The 23,353-nt window shown below is 40.4% G+C and overlaps 1 protein-coding gene across 2 annotated transcripts; it reads left to right on the top strand.

Moving 5' to 3' along the window:
• The first annotated feature begins 135 nt into the window (after window positions 1-135).
• GGNBP2 (gametogenetin binding protein 2) lies at window positions 136-19,459 on the top strand. Of its 2 annotated transcripts, none has more exons than XM_009278238.2 (13): window positions 136-277; window positions 4,198-4,278; window positions 6,358-6,611; window positions 7,623-7,721; window positions 11,138-11,251; window positions 12,956-13,165; window positions 14,179-14,353; window positions 15,905-16,099; window positions 16,746-16,896; window positions 17,072-17,197; window positions 17,279-17,430; window positions 17,836-18,084; window positions 18,814-19,459. In XM_009278238.2, exons 1-13 carry the CDS (start codon window positions 185-187, stop codon window positions 19,015-19,017), a joined length of 2,103 nt encoding a protein of 700 aa, XP_009276513.1. In that variant the 5' UTR covers window positions 136-184; the 3' UTR covers window positions 19,018-19,459. The 2 variants fall into 2 exon arrangements, with proteins under 2 accessions (XP_009276513.1, XP_009276514.1); XM_009278239.2 differs by having other exon boundaries at window positions 12,956-13,159.
• Window positions 19,460-23,353: the final 3,894 nt, after the last annotated feature.

Genomic DNA, 23,353 nt, shown 5'->3' on the forward strand with positions numbered 1-23,353 from the left:
TGCGCGCCCGGGCGTGGGCTGGGCGGCGGGGCCAGCGCTCGGCGTGGTGAATCAGGCGATGGGGTAAAGCAGGCTTGTTCCCGGGCTGGTGAAAGTGTGCCGGGGAAGCGCGGCGGGTATTTACCTCCCCGGGGTTTGGCTGCTCGCAGGCTGGAGCTGGGAGGAAGCAGCAACAGCAGCAGAGATGGCGCGGCTGGTTGCAGTTTGCAGGGACGGGGAGGAGGAATTCCCTTTCGAGAAGAGGCAGATTCCCCTCTACATCGACGACACCCTTACGGTGAGTGCCTGCGCCCCGCGGAGCAGCCGGTGTCCCTGCGCCTCCCGCTTGCAACGTGTGCGGGCGGTGTGTTGCAATTCCCAGGCGAGGCCTTTTCCCTAGACAGGCCTCCTAGGCTCCTCCTTTGCTCCTGCAGCGTTAATCTTTGGGACTTTGCAACACTTCGGGTTAACAGCGCTTAATGTGGCAACTTTTTTATCTGATTCCCAGCTCTAAAAACATGCAAACCGCATGTAATAAGAAAGTTATTGCTGTATTGGGGCCTGCGCGTAACTTGTTTTCAAGTGACAAGCGTGTCTCAGCGCCCAAGCCCAAATGTGGAGCAAAACCATTTTTCAGTTAATAAGGAAGGGAGCCATATTAATGTTAAAACCCAGGTTTACAACTAGGTAATTATTATGCTCTTAAATAGGCAAGAAAAGGCTAAAGGTGTTTTTGAAAGCTTTGGCTTAAAGTAAGGGTTATTGAGTCTGTAATAATGTGCTGCTCTGTCTACAGTAACAAATCTGAGAGAGCTTCTGTTTCAGTGTGTTATTCTGAATTGAAAAACATGGGGGTTTTGCCATTTCCAGAAGATTCAGTGGAAAAATGAACTAAATGCAGCTTGGAGGCTCTCTAGTCTCTTTTCTTCCTCACGTGTTTAGAGGAAGGCTCAGAAATTGCATCGTAGGTGAACACCACGTTTTTGGGAAGACCCCGAAAATTCCTCATGGGTGAAAACAAGGGAAAAGGGGGGGGGGGGGGATCTCTCAGTTGTTGTTTGTCTTAAATTCTTAAGGTGTGAAAATGTTGGGTTGAAAATAAAATTTGACTTAGATAGTGTAATTGGGTATCTTAATTATTTGTATTTGAATTCTGTTGCTGTCAGTGGTGTGACAGTAACTGCTGTTACTTTAAATGGTGTGAAATGCATGTGCTTTAAATTCCTCATCTCATGTTTTAGTACGGGAGAATGCCTGACTTGCATCAGCTATCTTGATCAACTTCATAATGTAATGTCTTCCGGAACGAAACAATTGAGTATCTTCAGATAGTGTCTAAACCCTGCATCCCACTGTTAAAGATTATCTATCTCAATCCCATCTGGTTTTGCTACATTTGAAGAAAGGGTCTTTGCTGTGTTTTAGTTTTGATTGTTTTAAACAATGGCATATTATTAATTTACCAAATATTGTCACTGTTTTTTTGCTTTACATAGTCTGTCATCTCTGGCTAACTGTGCTTGTACGTTAGGCAAAGTTTCCCCTTAAGTTGTCCAAAGCGATAGCTAGCTCCCCTGGAGTGGTTGCTTAGCTGGAAACCCAGCACTGTGTAGGAATAGTGTACGTTTTGGAGTTTTTTGATGTCTTGGCCACGCCCTGAGAGTTATTTTGCCCCTCCATTCCCCGTGTAATTTTAAGATCTTAGATTTTTCTGTTTTCCTTTTTTTTTTTTTTCTTTGGCCCCTGGCCTCCCTGATGAAAAATTACTTATTAGATTGTGTCAAGTAGAAGACTTACCATGCTCTTGTTACCTTTGTTGTGTTTAATAGGCTGAGAGAGTGAAAATCCAGCTATACCAGGCATCAGGCAGATGACTTCAACTGACCTAAAATTCCATTTCTGGTTTAGTTCCAGAATTTAACGCCAGGCCCAAACTTTGTGCAGTTGCACTATGTTGTCGCTATCCTTCTACTTTTTACACCAGAGGCAAGTCATACTCATGATTGAAGAGGTTCCTATAGCTGTAAATCAGTTTTGTATCCATCTGGATGAAAGGCATTTATGCAAGTGCAAGTCATCCTCACCATGAAGAAATCTTATCTCGGGTCCTTTTTTTTTTTTTCCTCCATTCTGTTACAGTTGTTACAAAGTACTCAGATTTCTGGGTGGTTTCTGGAGGCTTTTATTAAACAAATCTGCAGAAGCAAGTGAATGAACTTTTCGCTTCCTTGTCTCAGTCTTCTATAACTTACGTTTTCAATTCTTAATGAGAGCTATTGCAAGACATACAGTTGTCTTTGAAACGTAATTTTACATCTGCAGCATTATCTTTAAAAACCAGTGGCGTTTATTGGTAGTAACTGGCTTCTGGTGACCTCTTTTAAAACTAAAATTTTAAAAATAATGGGACTACTTCATTTCTGTTAGCTGGAAGACTTAATCTATGCCTTAAATCTAGAAATAGTGAATCAGTGGTTGCAAATTAGTGAATGAATGGCCTATAATGCTTTTAAGCTTGTAACATTGCTTTGTAGTAGCATAGAAAGCTGTTTAGGTGCAATGTGATACTGCTCCTCTAAATGAATTGTTCACTATCGCACTTTTCTATTTCTTATGGCTCAGCTAGAAATTAAAGGAAGTTTAAATATTTAACCCTTTTCATTTCTTAAGCAGCTTTTATGATTTCTAGAAGGCATTCCATTTGATGTGGTATTATGGGAATTTTTTCTTCCAGTTCAGGGTGTGATGGTGGTTGATGTTTAACCACTTCATAAAATCTCATTAGACACATGAATTAATGTAGTCTTTGATAATTTCACTCTGTTGTACAAAACACCTAAGGGTGTTGTCTGATAGTGGGAGATGAAGGTGAGGGGAAAAAAATATACAGATTTATCTTTTCTCTCTGTTATTAGCAGATAGAGCTTTTACTTTTGCATGTGGCTCATTCCACACAGAGACATCAAATTAGCAATGTAGGAAACCTGTAGTTCTGCAGCAAACACTTGAGCTGCTGCTTAGTGTGTATGGGTCAGGGGCAAGGGAAACTGGAAGAGAAATGCATGAGAGGTCAGAATTAGCACTGACTGTGGCCCTGTTCTGCACAAAGATAAGGCAGCTGTGCTAATGTTCCAATTCTAGCACATGTGAGATCAAAATATTGCCTTGCTTTCTGGCCTTAGAGAATAGATGTTTATTTTGGGGCAATGTTGAGTGCCTGCAAAAGTAAATGTATGAGTTCTCTGGAGGTAGTGTCTGCAATTACAAAGACAGCAGGGAATTCTGTCTTTACTAGACAACTGAGGGAAGGTGGAGGGAGGAAAAAGGATGAGTCGGACAATTTCATTTGGTGTTGATTGGTATTAGAGTTATTAACCAAAGTTGTTATTTTGTCTTTCAGATTTTAAAGTGAACTTTCCGTATTCATATTGATAAATTCTGTATTTGTCAGTTTGGACAAAGATGATCAACTAAGCCAGTCTTTACACATTTTTCTCATTGGTTTCATTTTTCTCCATGGTTGTAAAGTTGGATTTTTGATTGAAAATTATTTTACTGATTTCTGCCTCCTCCCCCCCCAAGAAATTGCCCTCTTTGTGGCTCAGTAATTTGAAAAGAAATATTACTAATTACTTACAAGGAATCCCATTGTTCTGTAGGCTTAACATTTTACTTTGAGCCTCCAGAGAGTTGCAGCTGCAATCATATAAAACAAAGTATACCTTGGAGTACCTTGTTGGGTTAATACGGTTTTAAATTAGTCTTTGAAGGAGTCCACTCAGTCATTAAACTGTTGTGACTGTTTCTTCATAGCTTTATAAATTGAGTTAGGCTGTTGGATCAATTTGGATCTCAGTGTGATGAAGTACAATTTTTTTTTTTTAAACTGAAACAGGGTCTCAAGTGATGTAGAAAAGTGTAATATAAATACTGATGTTCCATTTAGCAACTTTTGCTTTCTCTAAAACAGCTATTTAAGAGTTGCCATTTATAAACTCCCTCTAGAACATTATATTAGTGAAACATTTAGTTACTTTGCTGAAACATTCACTATCTTAAACTGTTACTTTTATCCTTTCCCAAGCTTCCAATAGTACGTGAAAAGAATGAGCATTTAACATAATTTGTCTTATTTCCCCCAAGAAAGTAAAATAAACTAATGCTCTCTGTTTGACTTTTTTCTGAAAGCTCTTTTTCCCCTCCCCCTCTCTTGTATAGATGGTGATGGAATTTCCTGATAATGTGCTAAACCTCGATGGACATCAGAATAACGGTGCACAATTAAAACAGTTCATTCAGGTAAATACATCCTTCTGTTTTTTAAGGCGGCCACACATCAGATCTTGCTTTCCTTAGATTCGTGCTTTCGCTTCTCTAGGAGGTTGTCACTCCTGGAATGACTTAAAAGACACATCAGCACCTGTATGCAATTACGTATTGGTACCAAAGTACACTGGGTGCGTGTTTTCTGTATTTCGCAGCATTTATACACCGTTCTCTTGTCAGGAGGCAATTGCTGCATATCTATTAGAATCAAAAACACGTAAAAACAATGCATCTTCTGGTCACTGCCAGTTTATATGTAATGGAAGCTACAGTTTCTAAATACATTTTGATTTTTTTTTTTTCCTAAATACTTTTGAACTGCTTTTTTCAAGTGGAAGTGTGCATTGCTTAAGATCGAGTTCTTGTGATTAGTACCATACCAAGATAGAATTAATGTGCCAGTTTATAGATTACATATAGTTGAATAGTGAGTGACTGTTTTGTGGTACCCCTGACGGTTTAATAATAGAAACTTATCTGCTAACACTCTGGCAAGTAACTGTAGCACTGTAACACCTGTAGCAACTAAAAAATTGTGCCACTTGATGTCCAAAGGAACAGGCCAGCTTGCTGATACGCAGCTTGCACTTCTTCACGTGTGGTTTGACAGCAGCAGTTCAGACATATGCTGCATATAAAGCATAGCTGTGTCGTGAAAATTGCTCATTCCTGCTGTTGCTGTGACTAGTACTATTAATTACAGGAAAGAGGATTATTGCAGAGTGATATCACTTGTCAGATTATTTAATGTGCCTGCCTTTAAGAGCACAAACCTTAAATGTTATCTGATAATACTTTGACTCTTCATAACATGTATTACATAAAATCAGCTGAAAATATTTTCTTTTTTCAGTGGATGTATTTACATGTTCCAAGTGATTGATTAGTTTCGCTGTGTTGTATGGTCTTTTCTTTCTCTCCCCAGAAGTTGTGACAAGTCATTTCTACAGTAGGAATGTTTAAGTGGTGTGGCACGACAGCAATACAGAAAATACTACTGTGGCAAAATATTCCTTGTATAGATACAAGTATGCTTACAAAGGTGTACTTTGTATAACCAGGGAAAAATGAAGTTAATACACTGACAGGACTCTACTTTTACAGATTATGTTGGAAAGTGCCAGTAGTGCTGATAATCTAAGTGTAGATGTGTTGATCGGTGTGTGAGGAAGGGACTCTGTCTTCTCTATAGCTGTGCTAGTGGCAGTTCAGTGTTGATGAAGTCCAAGCCAGTAATTTAGCGGTTAGAAGAAGAAATAGAAGGGTATGTGCTTTTTGTGTGTATGTGTGCCTGGATGTGTTTGACAGAGGAACCAGGAGAAGCTCCTAAAATTGTTTATTGACGTAAGAAATATTAGAAGGTGTTCCCTTTAATGTTCTATTATTAGCACACATTGAATGTTCGCTACTGAAGTAAAATGTTTCACCCTGAATAGTAATGTGTGCTTTTTTTAATTTCAGGTATTAGAATTGTAATGTGAAATGGCATTTAGCCTTCCAGGAAAAATATTGCTAAAATGTCTTGGTCCGAACAGAACAAGTTTGTCATAAATGAGATTTCCATATATGCCAATGAGCATCCAGGAGTTTCCTTTCTATGTGCCAAAGATAAAATGAGTGTGAGTAGAAGATGAAAACTTGCAGAGTTGTATGTGAGACCCTTTACAAAAACATCTGTGCTGAGGTGGAAGAAAACGGGCTTCCCGATAAGGACAGGGAGATGTGCCATTTGTTCGGAAGCAGCATTTGCTGATTTGAGTGGTAGGAGGAGAGAAAAAGAGGAGAAAAATATTAGCTTCCTTCCAGAGGGTAGACTGTAAGACTTGAAGCAGAATTGCTCCTATGATATTAGCAAGTGTGGTTTTGTTCATACAGTAAGTATTTTAAGTGATCTATGGTAAGACAGTGACCTGAAACTCTGAGCACTGCATACGGTTTCCACTTCAAGTGTATTTTGATGAGGAAATGCTGTTGAAGGCGAAGAAACTTTGAACAGTTGAAGATGTGTGTTTATTTCTTTTTTTAATTGTTTCATTTCTTGTTCTTTTTTAGAGACATAGCATGCTTAAACAGCAGGATCTAAATATTGCCATGATGGTGACATCACGTGAAGTCTTGAGTGCGCTTTCTCAGCTGGTCCCTTGTGTTGGCTGTCGTCGTAGTGTGGAACGTCTGTTTTCTCAGCTTGTTGAGTCTGGAAATCCAGCACTTGAGCCCCTAACAGTAGGGCCAAAGGGGGTTCTTTCTGTAACTCGAAGCTGTATGACTGATGCGAAGAAGCTTTATACACTGTTTTATGTGCATGGGTAAGTTAGACGCACAGCTGTCTTAGAACTGCTCAGATAATAATAATCCAGGGAAAAGGGAAGCTACTTTCTGTGCATTTGACTTTGCAGCTTTCTTGTTGGTGATACTGAATTGTCGCAAGTTTGAATCTTATAGTACATACTTGTCTTTTACAGCCATGTTAAACTTGTTACTGCCTAGTCAATACAGTCAAACAGACCTAGGTTTGACTCCAGTCAAACCCAAAAGACCTAATCTTTCATAGCATCAGTTGCAATGCCATGATTGCAACTGAAAGATACCAATATTAAAATGTTTAGTCATTAATCTGAAATAGGCACTGTGGGTTTTTCATGATCTCCGGAAGAAGAGTGTTTCTCCGACCCACTACTTTGCATGTAAAAGTAAAATAAAAAATTTAATTAATAACCCCCTCTCCCCAAGCTTTCTACTCTTGGGTAGAAAGGTAACACTGAGAAAGTTAAACCTTCTGGGTTTGGCTAGCACAATAAATGCCTCGGTCTCAGTGCCATTTGTTTCTCAGCTGTCAGCGGACCAAACGGTGACTGCTCACCACAGTGTGCCTTTGCCTTCCAGTTGGCTTCAGCTCATTCTACTTCTTGCTCCAGTTAGCAGGCCAGTGAGAAGTAGGAAAGGTTAGTGCAGAGCTGGGGATATTGAGATTTGGAGGGTGAGGTAGTGTAACTTGATAAAGTGGTCTTAGTGGTTCCCTACGCTTCTGGAATAGGTGTTGTTGCTTGAGGTCTGTTATTTACAAAGTTATGCAATAGCTTTTTAGGTGTGAGTTATCTTTATTTTGCTGGCTAGGATTTGTCTGGAAAATTATACTATATTTTCCTTGTGTACTGCAGGATTGTATGTCATAAGAAGTAAAAATGGGGGACAGGAGGAAAGTTTTCGATTTAATGTTCATTAGCATACTTGTTTCTGATACCTGAGCTGAATCAATCCCTTTAAAATTTCTCTGGATAACCATGTTTTCAGAATACTAAGTTACATTTTTTCCATAGGTCCAAACTGAATGATATGATTGATGCAATTCCCAAAAGTAAGAAGAACAAGAGATGTCAGTTGCACTCCCTGGACACACACAAACCAAAACCTTTGGGGTAAGTTTGTGTTTAACATGCGCAATTCAATCTAAAATATTTTAAGGAACCAAACTATTGATACTAATTTATTTTTAAGCATTGAGATCAACTCTTATGCTGTTATCTGTTTGCCAGAGTAGTAATCTCCAAGCTGTTTGGATTATAGCAGACTCAAATAGTTGTTGGGGAGAGGAACAGAGGTATTCAGGAGTTTTGGGCGGTGTGTGTTGTAGGCATGAGCCTTTCTCAATAGGTTTTCATATGAAGGTAGTTAGCTCTTTTTTGTGAAGTAAGAGTGACAGTCTTATCAGCAGGATGTTTAATCCTTTCCCCACTGCCCTTGCTCACACTTTATTGATTGGACAAAACTAGTGCCATAAGGTCTTCTGCCCTCCCAACGCAAGATCTGTACTCCTTCCTCAGAGTGAGAGTTGTCCCTCTGCCCTTTGCCAGAGCTCCCTAAGGCAACTGGTGATGCTTTCACATAAAGTTTAAGGCTACTACATGCAACCAGATGTTTCCCAAAACTTGCTTGGTAGTTCTAGCTGTTCCATTTTTGCCTCTTGGCCTTTGGGTCTTTTACTTGGTGGTGGGGTGTTTTGTTTAGGGTTTTTTGTATAAAAAATATCCATGTTTAATTTCAAGACCAGTTGCCAAAATGCAACTTGGCCATTACAAACCATTGCTCTCTGATGTGCTTTTCATATCTCATCTGACGTAACTTGGACTATAGTCTGCTCAGGGCATGGATGGCTTCTGCACTGTGATATAAACAATGCTCTAAAAAGACAAACTGTTTTTTGTGCTCTACACCAAAATGATTGATCAGCAGTTTTTCTCACATTGAGGTGAAAGGGTACGTGCTAAACAAATATACATCATTTTGCTTGGAACTATTAAAAATGCCTTGCACAACTGTTAATAAAGGGCTTTATTGTGGTTGGGCTGCAGAGTTAAAACTAAAACTCTGTAAAATGTATTGTCTCAAAATGTGACAGCAGGTTTTGAGTACACCGGCTTTATTGTGGGCTGCAGAGTTAAAACTAACTCTGTATTGTCTCAAAATGTGACAGCAGGTTTTGAGTACACCAGTGAAAAAGATGCATATATGCCTCTGTGTCTTGAAGCTGAAATGGTTTATTCCAGCTGGCTAACCGGAAAAACACTCCCTGTAAATCTGTTGGGGCTGCAGAGTTAAAACTAAAACTCTGTAAAATGTATTGTCTCAAAATGTGACAGCAGGTTTTGAGTACACCAGTGAAAAAGATGCATATATGCCTCTGTGTCTTGAAGCTGAAATGGTTTATTCCAGCTGGCTAACCGGAAAAACACTCCCTGTAAATCTGTTGTGTATTTTGGGGGTTTTTCTTGTTTGTGGGGTGTGTTGTTTTGTGTTTTTTAATATGATGACCAATAAATTAGACTACTATGCTTAGTTGGAGTGTCCAGGACCTTTTTTAGTCAGTTGTGTTCTGCTTCTGGTTAAGCATACAACCTGTGAAAGCTTGATCATGGTTTCCAGTTACAGGACATGTATTTTTCTATGCAGACTTGAGTCTCTTTGGGTTTAGATAAATCCCCTGAGATGCTAGGCATGTGGAATTTGACACTTGATTTTTACTTGTGCTGCTTGAGGATAGTGGTAGCTAATCATTATCTCCTATTATATTTTGGTTACAGGCCTTTCATATAATTAGTTTAAAGCTTATGTTACACAGGCAAAAGGTCATAGGGGTACAGGGGTGTATTTTTTTTTAAATAAAGCAAATTTGAAGCATTATGGAAGCATTAATTTTTTTGCTTTGTTTTTAGCAAGATTAATCTTTTCTGTGTAAGAATGTATATCACGGAACCTGCACTTACCATTTTGGCAAGGCAGAACAATTCTGAAACTGAATGAATAGAGAGGAAAGTGCTGCCTTTATTTCCTCAATTCATGCTGGAATAAATCCCCTTAGTATTTTGAATGCTGGCAGGTTAATAGGGAATATGTGGAAGAGCAGTATTTTAATATACTGTAAGTGAAGCTTTTGGCTTTATCTGATAACATGGCTTGTGGACAATCGGTGTAGTTTGCTAAAGAAACACGGCTTGCACTCTGCTTGCTCAGTCGATACCCATTTGTTATGCTACAGAAGTGATCAGGATGTATCAGTACTGATATTTCTCCAAATAAGTCTGCTGCCTTGAGTGGAAGCAAATAGGCTAACAGCCTAGACACGGAGGCATCAAATAGAATTGTCTTATAGAACAAATTTCATATATCAACTTAGAGCTTCTGCATGACTTCATTACAAGAAACTTCTTCAGATGGGTTGCATCTGTTAGGCATTTTATACACACAAAAAAGGCTTTGAATTGTAATTGTGTGTTTAATTATACAAGCTACATAACTAGCTAATACCACTTGAGAGTTACTTGACGTCCTCAGTTTCAGTGTGCCTGGTTTATGGCTGCTCGGTGCCATTTGGGGCCAAGGAACATTTTAACCTCTCATAAATGCAAGCCATATGATCTGGCAGACTAGATAATAGCATACATAAATACTTGAGGAGCTAATTATTAAATAGGAGTGCTTCTTCCCCTGTTTTCCTGCTCTGTTGTATCCATACATGAGCTTAAACAGAAATGACCATTCTGATAAAATGTTAAGTGTAGACAAGCCCGTAAGCAAACATGACTTGCTATTTAAAGTTTGTTCTTTGCTCTATAAGTGTACTTTTAGCATATCCAAATGTGTGTTGTGAAGTTGTTTTGTTGGGTTTTTTTTTTAACAAATTTTGGTAAATTAATGTAGGGTGTTTTATGGTTTCTTATGGTGGTAGATGTGTGGGAGTTTGGGGGTTTTGTTTTGCTTTTTTCTTTGGGTTTTTGTTTTGGGGTTTTTTTTTAGTAAGTTGTGATATGAAATTTAATCTGCCAGATTTATTAGAACTTGTATATGTTTATACTTAAGGTAATATTCTGAAAAATTACTACTGGCTTTCAGCTGTAACTTTAAAAAGTCACTATGAATCTGTGTTTATAAACACGGACAGCAAAATTTGTATCTCATGTCTGACCCTAACTTTACTGGAAGTTAAGGCTTAGCCTATAAAGGATTCAAAGTAAATTAAGGAACACGGTAACATTTTATAGAAATTGTTTAGGAAAAATAACTAGTTCATAATATATATGGTATAGGTTTAAAAAAATGTTTTTTATAACTATGTGACAGTGAAGGGAGCAGTAGCACACTCAGTACAGAGAAATTAAGTGCAGATAAGAAAAATAGTGAAGACAGCAGGAAGGAGGAGAGCAAGTGTAGCATCACTTTCCACTATGGACCTTTCCAGGGAGCAGTCAGGTAAACTAACAATGCTTTATTTTGCTGCTTTTCTAAACCCCTGACAGAATAATGTACAGTCTATTCTTTCTTACGATTTTTTTTGCAGGGGTTGTTGGATGGATGTGTGGGAGCTCATGTCCCAGGAATGCAGGGATGAAGTAGTTTTAATTGACTCTAGTTGTCTTTTAGAAACATTAGAAACCTATCTACGAAAACACAGGTATGTTAAAAGAACAAAGGCACACCTTCATTTTGAGGAATACATGCTGCATTTTTTTTGTGAATCAAAACGTATGTAGAGTTCACATAATGTTTAAAAGTGTAGAGGATTCTTCTGATACCCTTCTATAACTTAAGATCTTAAGCTTCACGGTGATGGAGAACCTTGCCAGATTGCATTGTAACAGTTGATGAGACTAAGATGGTGAAATATTCTTTGTGTTTACCTATTGTTCTGGGGTATGGTAGGGGAAATGCGAAGACCTCAGATGAAGTCATAGCTACTTGTCTTAATTTTTTTGGTTAGGATTAAATTATGATTTACAATTTGATGTATTAAACCTGTGTATATTCTTTTACTCTTTCATAAGTAGCCTACTCTGGGCCTATGGCTTCTTTTAGGCTTTTGGGGAGTATGTGCAATTTCAAAATAACGTGAACTAAACTAATAGAAGCAGATTTCAGGCTTGGTGCTGCTTGTAAACCACTGTTTTAAAACAGTTGTTTAGGACTTAGTAGCGCTAGTGCTATTAGGTCTCTCTTGCAAGGAAAAAATAGGCCACTAAATTATTGTTGCATGTGTACAGTAGATACTTTGCTGATTAAAAAGTTTTAATTTCCAGTAGTCTCAAGGTTCTGATAGAAACTGGGGGGGCACAGATGGGTGCGGGGGTGGTGGTGGTGGTGTGGAAATAACACTTTGGAAACAAAATAACTTTAATCTCCTGTGACATTAAACATGGTGTTGGCAGCGTTCCTGATGCTAACCTGCAATAATATTACTGTTTTCTTTCCTTTCACCACAGAAACTAGCCAATTATCATAGTTCTATCAAACATCAAAATATGTTTGACTTAGTGTTGTCAAGTGACTGGACAAACTAGGAAAGGGAAAAACACCATCCAGAGATGGCATGAAGAGCCAGCTTTTCAAGCTGAAAGCTGAAATGTGAGCAGCTTGTCTGACTTGCATTTTTAGAATAATACAGCAAGAGGTTTTGTAGCTTCTTGAAGATTACTTCCTCTTATAAAATAGAATGAGCTTAATTTGGTTGTATTTTAATTGTAACAGACTTCATAACTATACTCTTCTCATATTAGTTATCTGAGCTATCACATGTTTAAAGTGAATACATTGTGTTATAAATAAACCTTGTTTGGCTATCTGTGCAGTAATCTAATAATTCAAAATATGTTTAAAGGTGCTTGTAGGGGAAACACGGCTCTTATACAGCAGGCAACAGAGGAAACTTTTTTTCCTTATTGCTTATCACTCACTTGAGTATACGTTAAATAATTGCTATAAAGTAACTTGGAGAGTATTACTTGAGAGGAATTTTGTCCTGGCTTGTACTAATGATTCAGTTTGTTCACTATTAGATTTCTGATCTTTGAATGAATATGGAATTGCATATCCATATAGGAATTTCTTCATAGTAACAATTAGCCTGATTATGCCTTGGAGCATGAAAGTTGATATCCAGACTTGTAATATATGATAGGTAGTGTAATACCTATAGTAAACTTACGTGGCTTACAGCCAAAGTCTTACTATTTTACCTTTTGAAGTAACATAAACCTTATGTGACCTAGTTTAAATATAGCATGCACTATTAAGTAGCTCAGTATATTATAACTTAGACTAAGCGGGTCTAAATTTCTGCTTGAATAAGAATTCAGTTCTGTTATGTTCTGTTTTAACACAGGTTTTGCACTGACTGCAAAAATAAAGTACTTCGGGCATACAATATTCTTATTGGTGAGCTAGACTGCAGCAAAGAAAAGGGCTACTGCGCTGCACTTTACGAGGGTTTGCGTTGCTGTCCCCATGAACGTCATATACATGTATGCTGTGAAACAGATTTCATCGCACACCTATTGGGTCGAGCTGAACCAGAGTTCGCAGGAGGGTATGAGTATGTAATTTGCTAGAGTGGGCTATCTAGCGCTTTGCTTCTTTTATTTTATTATTGAATGTATTTTGCAAAAGTGATTTTTGCCTCCTTGCTGCATAATAAATTTCTGAATGTAAATATTGAAGTAGACTTTCAAGATAGCGCTTCAAAGTAGCAAAGATTTTATATGTGCTTTTGACTTTAAAGTGCATTTAAGTCTGAAGGCAAGACTGAAAGAAATTGCCAAATGTCTTCCAGTTCATGTGTTCACTCACTAGGGCTGCCTGCTTTTCCATTGAGGTGTTCAAAATATGCGAAATAGAAGGAGAACCTTGGTTGACAGTTTTACCAAATGCCAAGTGTTCAATTTAGTTTTGTTGCCATTTGTACATTTTAGTAATTTCTGAACCTGTTTTAGCACCTTAAAATCTTCCAATGAAAAAAACAATTCTGAGCCCAGTATCTTTAGAACTCAATCGTAACTGTTTGCTTAGGAGGGTAAATCCTTTTATAATGATTTTTCCTTAGTAGATGGTAGATACAGATTAATACTGCAATATTTTTACTTTGTACGGTAAGTAATGTATAAACTTCTGTGTGTGTTTATTCAGCTTCAGTTAACTGACGCATAAATGTCTAAGGAGCTGAAATATTTGCTATATAAACTAAATACAAACTCGAGGAAACAAAAGAATGACTGCATCTCTTTGGCATTAAAACTCGGCTGATCCCTCCTAGTAGGAGCAAGCAGAGACCGATGGGGCAACACCTTCAGAAGTCACAGGCTGGAAGGCGTAGTGCAGCTTAACAGTGCCGTGCACAGATTAGCATGTCAGGAATGCAGTGGTGGTTTTGACCTGGTCCTTTCTATTTTGCATCCGCATGCAGCACAGCAGAACTCGATTTAAAAAGCTGTTCGTGCAAACATACCTTCAGTTGTACGTAAAGAAAATACATCATTGAGCTGCTTTGATCTCTTGGGAGACTTCCAGCTGCTTTAACCGTACTATACTTTGGTTCAACTCTTCCTTTAGACGAAGAGAAAGGCATGCTAAGACAATAGACATAGCCCAAGAAGAAGTTTTGACCTGCCTGGGTATTCATCTTTATGAAAGATTACACCGAATCTGGCAAAAGTTGCGGGCTGAGGAACAAACGTGGCAGATGCTTTTTTACCTAGGTGTTGATGCTTTACGCAAAAGCTTTGAGGTAAAAATCAAATTTTATCTAACTTGTATTTGAATTGCTATAGTGACTGTGTGCATTTTCACTAAAATTATTTTTCTGCTTTCTACTAACGTTGGGCCGGAAGGAGCTTCAAGGGTGTTGCATTCAATCCCTTGTTCACTGCAGGCAGCAGTTGTGTAATATCAATGCGTAGCACAACGGAGTTGCATTCCGATGTGAAGTCTACTGGAACATAAAAGCTTGAGGCTTGCTTTTCTTTTCCAAGCTGCACATTACAGTACGCTGGATCTTCTGTGTTTTTAATTCACGGTGAAGGTATTGCTACCTGATAGCATTTAAAGTGGCTCTGGCTACAACAGGTTTTATTTGGCTCAGTAGCAAAAATGGAGGATGTGCTTTTGAATTACAAACACAACTGTTAACTCTTGCATTCAGTGTGTTCCAAGTGCGCCCTGTAATCCTCTGGGATCTTGAACTTCAGACAGAACTCCATGCAGTTCCTTTAACGTATGTCAATAGTGTAATTCCCCTTCGGTATGACATCGATTTTTTTTGTTATGTTTATCTTCCATTCATAATGACTGTTCTCTCTCAAAGCGTCTAAAACATTAGAGAAGGAGGAACAAAATCAGTTTGGGAAAGATCATAGCGGAACCCTAATCTCGTTAGTTCTTGGAGTTTTCTACAAGTAATTTTTTTAAAGACTTAGAACGCTATGGAAGTGGCATCGGACTGGGTACACTGGGGCGTTTTTGTCAGGTTTCGTCTTGGTGGGGTTTTTTTTAATCTAGTAAAGTATGGTGTTGAAAATTCATTGACATTGTAAAACTCGGGTAATTATACTGGTATGCAAGGTTGGCTATGAAGTTGAAATACGGAACTGTTATATCTTTATATGGAGTCCTTTTCTAAGGTGAGTGGGAATAATGATGCCTCATTTTGGCTTAAGGAATTCCCAGAGTGGGGGGACAAAACAAAACAAAAAAACCACATGAATTTATTTTTACCTCTGTAGGAGCATTGATCTAGAATAGTTTACTAGTTTAACTATATTCTTCTAATTTCGTATGTGGATGTGCCATTATGATATTTGTTCTAAATTTAATATTAAGGAACATATTTAGATACTTCCTATATTTTGAGATACGTCTACACTTCAAAATTGGACTGCCTAGAAAATCCATTAGACTTTTCACTGGTTACCCTAGACAAAGAGCTGCAGGAATTCCGTAGCAGTAGTTCCAATGTGTTTTTTTGTGCTGCTGTGTTAAATAATCAGAGTGTCTACCATGTAAACAGATCAAAAAATGCATTCAAGTCCAACTTTTCACTGAAAACTGCGAATCTGGGCCATAAGTCAAATGCAGTGCTCCCCCCGTACATGTATCTTCTCCAGCAATCTAAATTTAGTGACTAAATCTGGATAGGCATTTTTCTTCTATGGTCAATAGTTGTGGTGCTGTGACTTCATTATAAAAAGTACTTGCCAGCTATTTTCCTTCTCCTTTTTCATAAATGTAAAAGCTTGAATTGTGTTAACATCTATAAATAGATCTAACCTCTTATAAACAGATGGCTGTGGAAAAAGTGCAGGGTATTAGTCGATTGGAACAGCTCTGTGAAGAATTTTCAGAAGAAGAAAGAGTGCGAGAGCTTAAACAAGAGAAGAAGCGCCAAAAACGAAAGAACAGACGGAAAAATAAGTGTGTGTGTGAGATCCCTACTCCTTTGCAGGCAACAGAAGAGAAGGAAATAAATCAAGCAAAGGTAAATATTGATAGCTATGGCTTTTTGCTGGTGTTAAATAAATAGATCTCTAATTCAGTGTTTCATTCATCAACTCACTGTTGCATGTTAGAATTCTGGAGAGGTTTTTACTGTATTTCAGTTTTGGGAACTAGTTTTTGATCGCTGGCGGAATCTAATACTTTTTCAGCTTAGTACAGTCTTTTTGTAAAGTAGTTGCCTGGAACTCCTTAGTTTTTGGGGGTTTGGGGGTTTTTTATTATTATTTTTTTTAAATCCTAAATCTAGGGGGTCAGGTTATGCTAGAATATTTTTCAACTATCATTTCTTAAAAATCACTTAGAATGTGGGAATTCAAATGCTAGTTGCAGACAATTACCATTGAGTTTTTGGAGAGGGGGAAGCTTTAATTGACTGAGTAAGTGCAATTGTTATTCTGGATCTCTTGACTGAACTCATGGGCTACTGTAGGTCATATTATTGTGGGGAAAGTAGAGGTGTTTTTTTTTTTTTTTCAGTTGTCTTGTACTTCTGAAGAATTATAAGCAATGCTGTGGCTGTTTTCTGTCAGTGTCAGCTGTTTTTTCTTGTGGAGAGAGTATCCTTTATAAAGATGCTGGCTGAGCTACTTTCAGTACTTGCAAGTATTTTTTGTTTTTGTTTTAAGGAAAATTCGAACTTCACAGAAAGTAGTTGCAAAGCCTGTGGTAGCACCGAAGAAGCTAACAATTGTGTAGAAGTAATTGTTACTAATGAAAGCACTTCTTGCACCTGTCCTAGTAGTGGTACCCTATTAGGTTCACCTAAAATCAAGAAAGGTATGTTAAATGTCATTATTCTTAATTTTTAAAAACATGTACCATTTGTGGGGTAAACAGTGCTCAGCTATTTTTAAAAATAACTTTTTTTTTTAAGAATTCTTTCTTGTTAGAGGCGTAACTAAAAATATGCAACAGCTACTATAGATTACTGTAACTCTTCACTTCGTCTCAGGTTTATCTCCGCATTGTAATGGCAGTGATTGCGGGTACTCATCTAGCATGGAGGGCAGCGAAACAGGATCTCGAGAGGGGTCAGATGTGGCCTGCACTGAAGGCATTTGCAACCATGACGAAAACGGTAGGTTTGGTAAGAACGTAATACTGGTTTGGTATCCACAAAACTTAAGTATCTGAGAAGAAAATTCCCTGTCCTTTGCAGGAGATGATTCATGTGTCCATCGCTGTGACGACAAAGAGGAGGATGGAGATAGCTGTGTGGAATGTTGGGCTAATTCGGAAGAGAATAACACAAAAGGCAAAAACAAAAAGAAGAAAAAGAAAAGTAAAACTTTGAAGTGTGAGAATGAACATGTAAGGAACATAGCTATTCCAGAATGCTTATGTAAATGCATACGCTTTAAAGGAGTTACAAAAGTATTTCAAATGTCAGTTGTGACTAATGCTGTAAACGGGGTAACGAGGATCTTCTGTTACCTCTCCATCCAAGGTTTGAAATTGAGCCTCCTTCCGCCACAGCCTGTTCTAGGAAGGAGTCTCTTCTCTCCTATGTTCCTAAGCATACACACTTTTGTGCGCTCTCAGTGAATTAACATGCCATTCCCCCTCTTCCCCAGGCACACGCATTTAAAAAATATATATCTTTGCTCTCTCTTTGAACTTTTTCTTTTCCCTCTTTCCCTCTGCTTCCGTCTGAAACTTGAATGCTTCAGGTTTAACACTGCCTAGTAGTTCATTACAGGCTATTTGCAATTTTAGATTCAGAAGCTTGGAAGCTGTATGGCAGATCCAGGTAACAGAGAGACCTCAGGAAATATCATGCACACAGAGTTTCATCGCGACAAGACCAAAGACACACACGCTGAAAGCTGCTGTAGCTCAGAAAAAAGTGGGCAGCAGTTGCCTTGGTTTGAGCATATGAAAAATGTGTCACAGTTTGCAGAACCTACGGAAATGTCACTTGTTCCTGATACTGGAAAAGGTGCCAAGAGCTTAGTGGAACTCCTTGTAAGTAACCGCTTACTTTGAATTTTCGGTTGTAGCATACTGCTTTAAATCCGCAGGACTGAGGATGGGGTTTAGAACTCAAATCCCACTGAAGAACTGTTGCAAGAGAGAACGTAACTGAGCCTAAGATCCATAGCTTGCTCTCCCAGCGCTTAGTCTGTTTGCTTTTGCATGTCCTCTGTAAAGTATGTAACTCGGATGCTTTGCAGAGGAGGAGAAATTGCCTGTCACTGGAATGCAAGTGACAGGACTTGTATTATAAGTATTCATTATCAAGGATCGTATTATTCCATAAAATGAAGCGTGCATTATTGCTGCCTTCATGCCTCAAATATTACTTCCCACTATAGGCTCCCTGGACAACTTTCTTCTCTCTCCCTTTCCTTCCCTTCTCCTTCCCCTTGCTTTACATCCTTTTTTTTCTTTTTTTTTTCCTTTTTTTTTTTAAACTCCGATAAAAGCCATCCACTTCAGTGGAAACGTGCTATAAGACTCTGAAGCTCATTCTGGTAGGTTTTGTGACTGTATAGGCTGCCTCTTACCCAAAAAATAGCAGAGCATTGTGTGTGAATCGGGTGACTGGATGAGCCAGCTAAGACTTGCGGTGTCGTGACATGAAGGCTGCATCTTTCTTCAGAGCGACTGTAGGCAACGTGTACAATTGCAAGAGGGGTGTACTGCGCGGGAAGGGCAGTGCTTGAGTTCTTAAATGCCTGTTGTCGTTTGTAGGATGAGTCCGAATGCACTTCTGATGAGGAAATCTTTATCTCGCAAGATGAAATACAGTCCTTTATGGCGAACAACAAGTCCTTTTACAGCAATAGAGAACAATACCGACAGCATCTGAAGGAGAAATTTAATAAATACTGCCGCTTAAATGATCACAAGAGGCCCATTTGTAATGGTTGGTTGACAACGGCTGGAGCGAACTAAATACAATAAAATAGCTCTGTCTTTCACTGAAATTCTCAAGATGACTACTGCGCCTTCTCTTTCAAAAACTTAATTTAGTGACTTATGGCAAAATTTTATCTTAAATTAATGTGATTCTTTTTTTTCTTGGTTTTTTGGGGAGGCTGGTGGAGGTGATTTCATTAATTTTGTTCTTTCTTCAGGCTTGTATCTTTAGTTGAGTAGCTGTGCAAGCCTCTCTTATAATTTAAGCCATCTCTTTTCATTAAATGTTTCTCTTACTGTGAGACTTACAAAAAGCAAACTAGTGGCAAAGTAATGTTGTACCTATAATTCTGTACAGAATGACAATGAGCTGAATATAAGATTTTACAAAGTAGACATCCATTTGCAAAATGTTTTGGATGTAATATGTTAAAGCGCAATGTGCAAAATTTAAATAAAGAATATTTATTAATATGCATAGTAAAAGTTGGTGTGCATGTTTCTACTTTAAACACTCCTTCCCAGCAGCCTGAATTCTTGCTGTTCAGATGGACAGCTGTCGCTGCAGTCTGCGTAGCTTCATGGAGGCAGGTGTAAGGTGAGTAAACTGGCCTGGGAAAAGTACAGATCCTTCAGCGGCGCTCAGGAAAACCGGTCCACCGGGCTGTGTGATTCTGCACCGACGTGGTGTAGAGACCTTAGAGTTGTTGCCAAACAAGCTGGGTCCGTGATACCCGGGTTGTGTCAGTATGGGCACTGCACCCAACCTGGCTGGCGCTGCTCGGCATCGGGTGGCTGTTCCGCTTCCAGGATCTCGGATAATATATCGGCGCGGCACGGCGCTGTGCGGAGCTGTCTGAGGTGTCTCCAAACGGCATCGGGCTGCGTGGAGCTGCTGTATAAATCTTGAGGGAGTGCTGTGCCCAAGGTCGGCATGCTTAGTTTGGTGGTGGCTTTGGAATTGTTTGGAGCGTGCAGCCTGTACCATTTTGGGGGCTTAATTTAGCTTTTCATCGAGACAGTTACTGGTGCCAGTGAGTCAGGAGACGGCTGTGCTCATTTTCCCTCTCCAGGAGGAGGAGACGGCTGTGCTCATTTTCCCTCTCCCCTGACAAAGCAGACTTAAAGCTTCTGCGTGAGCCCATCAGAACGTAATCCAACAAAAAGCAGGTTTTCAACACACCTTGACGTTTTCTTAATGGCATAACGAGCTCTGTTCTGAGGACAGGAGTGCTTTTTTGCATAAATATCCTTTCAGCCATATCTTGTGCTTACAAATACGGTGTCTTAATGGCATGGCTTGTTCGTAAGAGGGTGTCTGGTGAAGGTACGGGACGCGGGAGATTAAGAAAAAAGCAGTCTAAAACCTGGTACTAAATCGACAAGGCTGGAGGTGGTGGTACGGTTGTGCACGGTAAGCATCCCAGTTCAGCTGACGTGAGCTGACTCCTGTGGCACTCACACCTGGAAGCTGTTGTATATCGGCGTGTGTCGAGAAACGGAGGCTATTCGTTGTACAAGTGCAACTCAAAAAATGTAGGAATTAAAAACTATATATGCAAACTGAAATCAAGATACAAATGTTTTCATAATAAGAAAAAAGCCTCAAATAAGTTTCATATTTAAAGGAGATCATGCCCTGCTAATGCACACCCCCACTTGGTTATTTTATGGCTGTTTTACAGAATCAGATGTAAAAAACCGTTCTCGAGTGAGCTTTAGCTTCATGATTTTTTCCACGTTGACTGGTAATACTGATAGAGAGTCCCTTTGGATAACTGACTGATTATTTCACTCAATTACAAAACACAGAAAAAACCAATAACCCTGGGAATGTTTTTTTATATGACAGCACTTAGATTTCGGTAACAGCTGCCACTAAAAGAAGAAAATTCTGGTTTGGGGGGGGGGATGTGTGTAAGCAGAATTACAGAATATCATTCCTAATTTCCTCATTTTATGCACTGTGGTCGCTTAGTTTTTCCAATAGAGGGACAGAGACAGGTTTGTTTTCTTGGCTTTGCTTCGTGCTTCAGACACGTTACGAAGGGGCACTGTGCCTGGCGATGCTTGATTTGCCCAGGGCTCTCGCGGTGAAGCCCAGAGTCAATTCGTTGAGAGCAGCAGAGAACGCGTACGGACTTTTTTCCTAGTCCTGATTTTAACTGTGAAATTCGGCTTCATGAAAACGAACCTTCAGCTTCCTCTGAAGCCACCCGGACTCTTGCGTTTGCTATGGCGAAAGGCTAATTTGGCAAAAGGGAGACGTTGCCATCTATTAACGGGAGGAAGGGGAGTCCTTATCGTGGTGGCTTCTTCAATCAAATACTCCGTTTGTCAGCTACAGGAAAAACGCGGTTAACTTCAGAGAGCTGAGCTGCTGGCTGCACGTGGCTTGTGCGTGCACGAGTTGCTGGTTCAGGCGGGTGGTTGACCTTGGTAATTGATGAAATCATCACTTTTAAGTGGAGCGTTCGTCGTTTTGTGCTTTACCGGGAGCTGAAACGATTGGGGAAAAAATGAATTTAGCTCACTTTGTTTTAAATGCGGTGTTACCACAGAGCGCTCGAGCGATTTGGTGCTCGGGGTCACATCTTGGAGGAAAGCAGCGAGTACCGGAGCCGCTGCGGCGCGTGGCCAGCTCGGCTGTTAGCGGGTGCTGCATCTGGTGTTTGCTGCGTGGGGGATGGCAGCGTCCGCGACCCTCCCTATAGAGCTGTTATGGCAGAGGGGCCCTTTGCACTGCAGCAGCCCCGCTCCCGTGTCCTGCTGCCCAGGTGGAGCCCTGTGCTCGCTGTGGGCCCCGCACCTCCTCAAGCTCAGCGCGCCCCCCCCCCCCGGAAAAATCTCCTGCACCCCTTGCCCTGGTGGGCGAGATACACAAGTATCTTGTGTGTGTATATATATACACTTCATTTTCTTTTTACAAAACCAAAAGAACCTGACTACCTGTGTAGTTTATTCTTTACTTTTGGTTTTTAATTTTCAGTGACAGGCTGCGTAATCAGCTCTAGGGATGGTACTTAGGAATCGGACTTTTGATAACGTTCTCCTTTGTTTCGTGTCAGTTGAAAGTAGGTTTAAATTAAGCCGCCCAGCAACGCGTGGCCGGCGGAAAGAGAACGGGAGGAACCACCTTCAAAAAAGGCTTTCCCAGCATGTCCTTGCAGCGAGCCATTGCCCCCAGCGGCAGATGGACCCTGGAGGTCAGCAGCTCCGCTCCAGCTCTGACCAACTCCAGGGCAAAGGCAGGAATCCCTTAAACCCATCCCAGTTAAACCGGGCAGCTCGTTATCCCAGCACGGTGAGGGTGGCGGAAGGGTGTCTGGGTTCAGAACGCAGCTGGACGTACACATGGAAACCATCGGGCTCGAAGCCGCGGACTCCAGCTGAGGGAGTCCCCGGGCAGCACGCGGCTGCAGCGCATCGCCTTCTCGGCGCTCGGGTTTATGCCCATTTTCTAAACTTCTGCTACTCGTTACTACTGAAGATGCTTCTGCTTTGGAGGGAATCTGGTCTGTCCCGCTGTTTAACTGCTTTACAGTTCTCACTAAACCCCCGGGAGGTCTGGGTGTCGGGGCTGCGCGCTCCACTGCACGAAAAGCCGCACCCGGGAGAAAAATCCCCAAAAGACGCGTCCCGTAGAAAGTCTAATTTCCCATTTCTAACTAACCTGTTCCACGTGGAGGGGGAGAACGGCCCATCCGTCTTATTTGGGAGGTGGTATCTGAGCTCTCTTATTCGAGAGCTAGGATTTTGCTGTGAAGCTTACGAAAGACTGCAGCTGGATTTGAGCGCTGCTGAAAAACCTACTTTTATTTTCCTCCTGCTTGTATCATGTGTGTACAGCTGGTCTGCACCGTCCAAACCTGAGCCGGGGCCTGTATTACCTGTCCCTAGTGGGGAACCTGAATGTCACGTTTTCAGCTACAACGTGCCCATAGCTCAGATAAACTCAGTGCAACCACCCCCGGCTCTGCTTCCACGCGCCGCTGGCTCTGTCTCCCCCCGCGATTTGAACACCCGCGTGGTCTGGACGCCCAAAATCTTAGATTTGATAGATAATTTTGGCAAGAACCACAAGTGCTGCTTCTCCTCCCCCAGGTCTGTGCAGGGACTGGCTCGTCTGTTTATTCACACCCGTATTTGCAGCTCCCCCTCTGCAAGCAGAGAAGGCCTGTGCCGGGGCTCGCTGCCCCGCGTCTCTGCTTCTGCAGAGTGTGACCAGAACTGTCAAATCCCAGCCCTTCCTTCTTTCCGAAATGAAACATCTGTCCTGCCGTCTCTTCTGTTTCTTCCGAAGTTTCCGCGAATTATTAAAAGGCGCCGCCTGGCCCTCGGGGGGGGGGGGGGGGGGGGGGGGTGGCCCCCT

The sequence above is a fragment of the Aptenodytes forsteri genome, unplaced genomic scaffold (genome assembly GCF_000699145.1).
Source record: "Aptenodytes forsteri isolate BGI_AS27 unplaced genomic scaffold, ASM69914v1 Scaffold66, whole genome shotgun sequence".
In the NCBI taxonomy this organism is placed as follows: Eukaryota; Metazoa; Chordata; class Aves; order Sphenisciformes; family Spheniscidae; genus Aptenodytes; species Aptenodytes forsteri.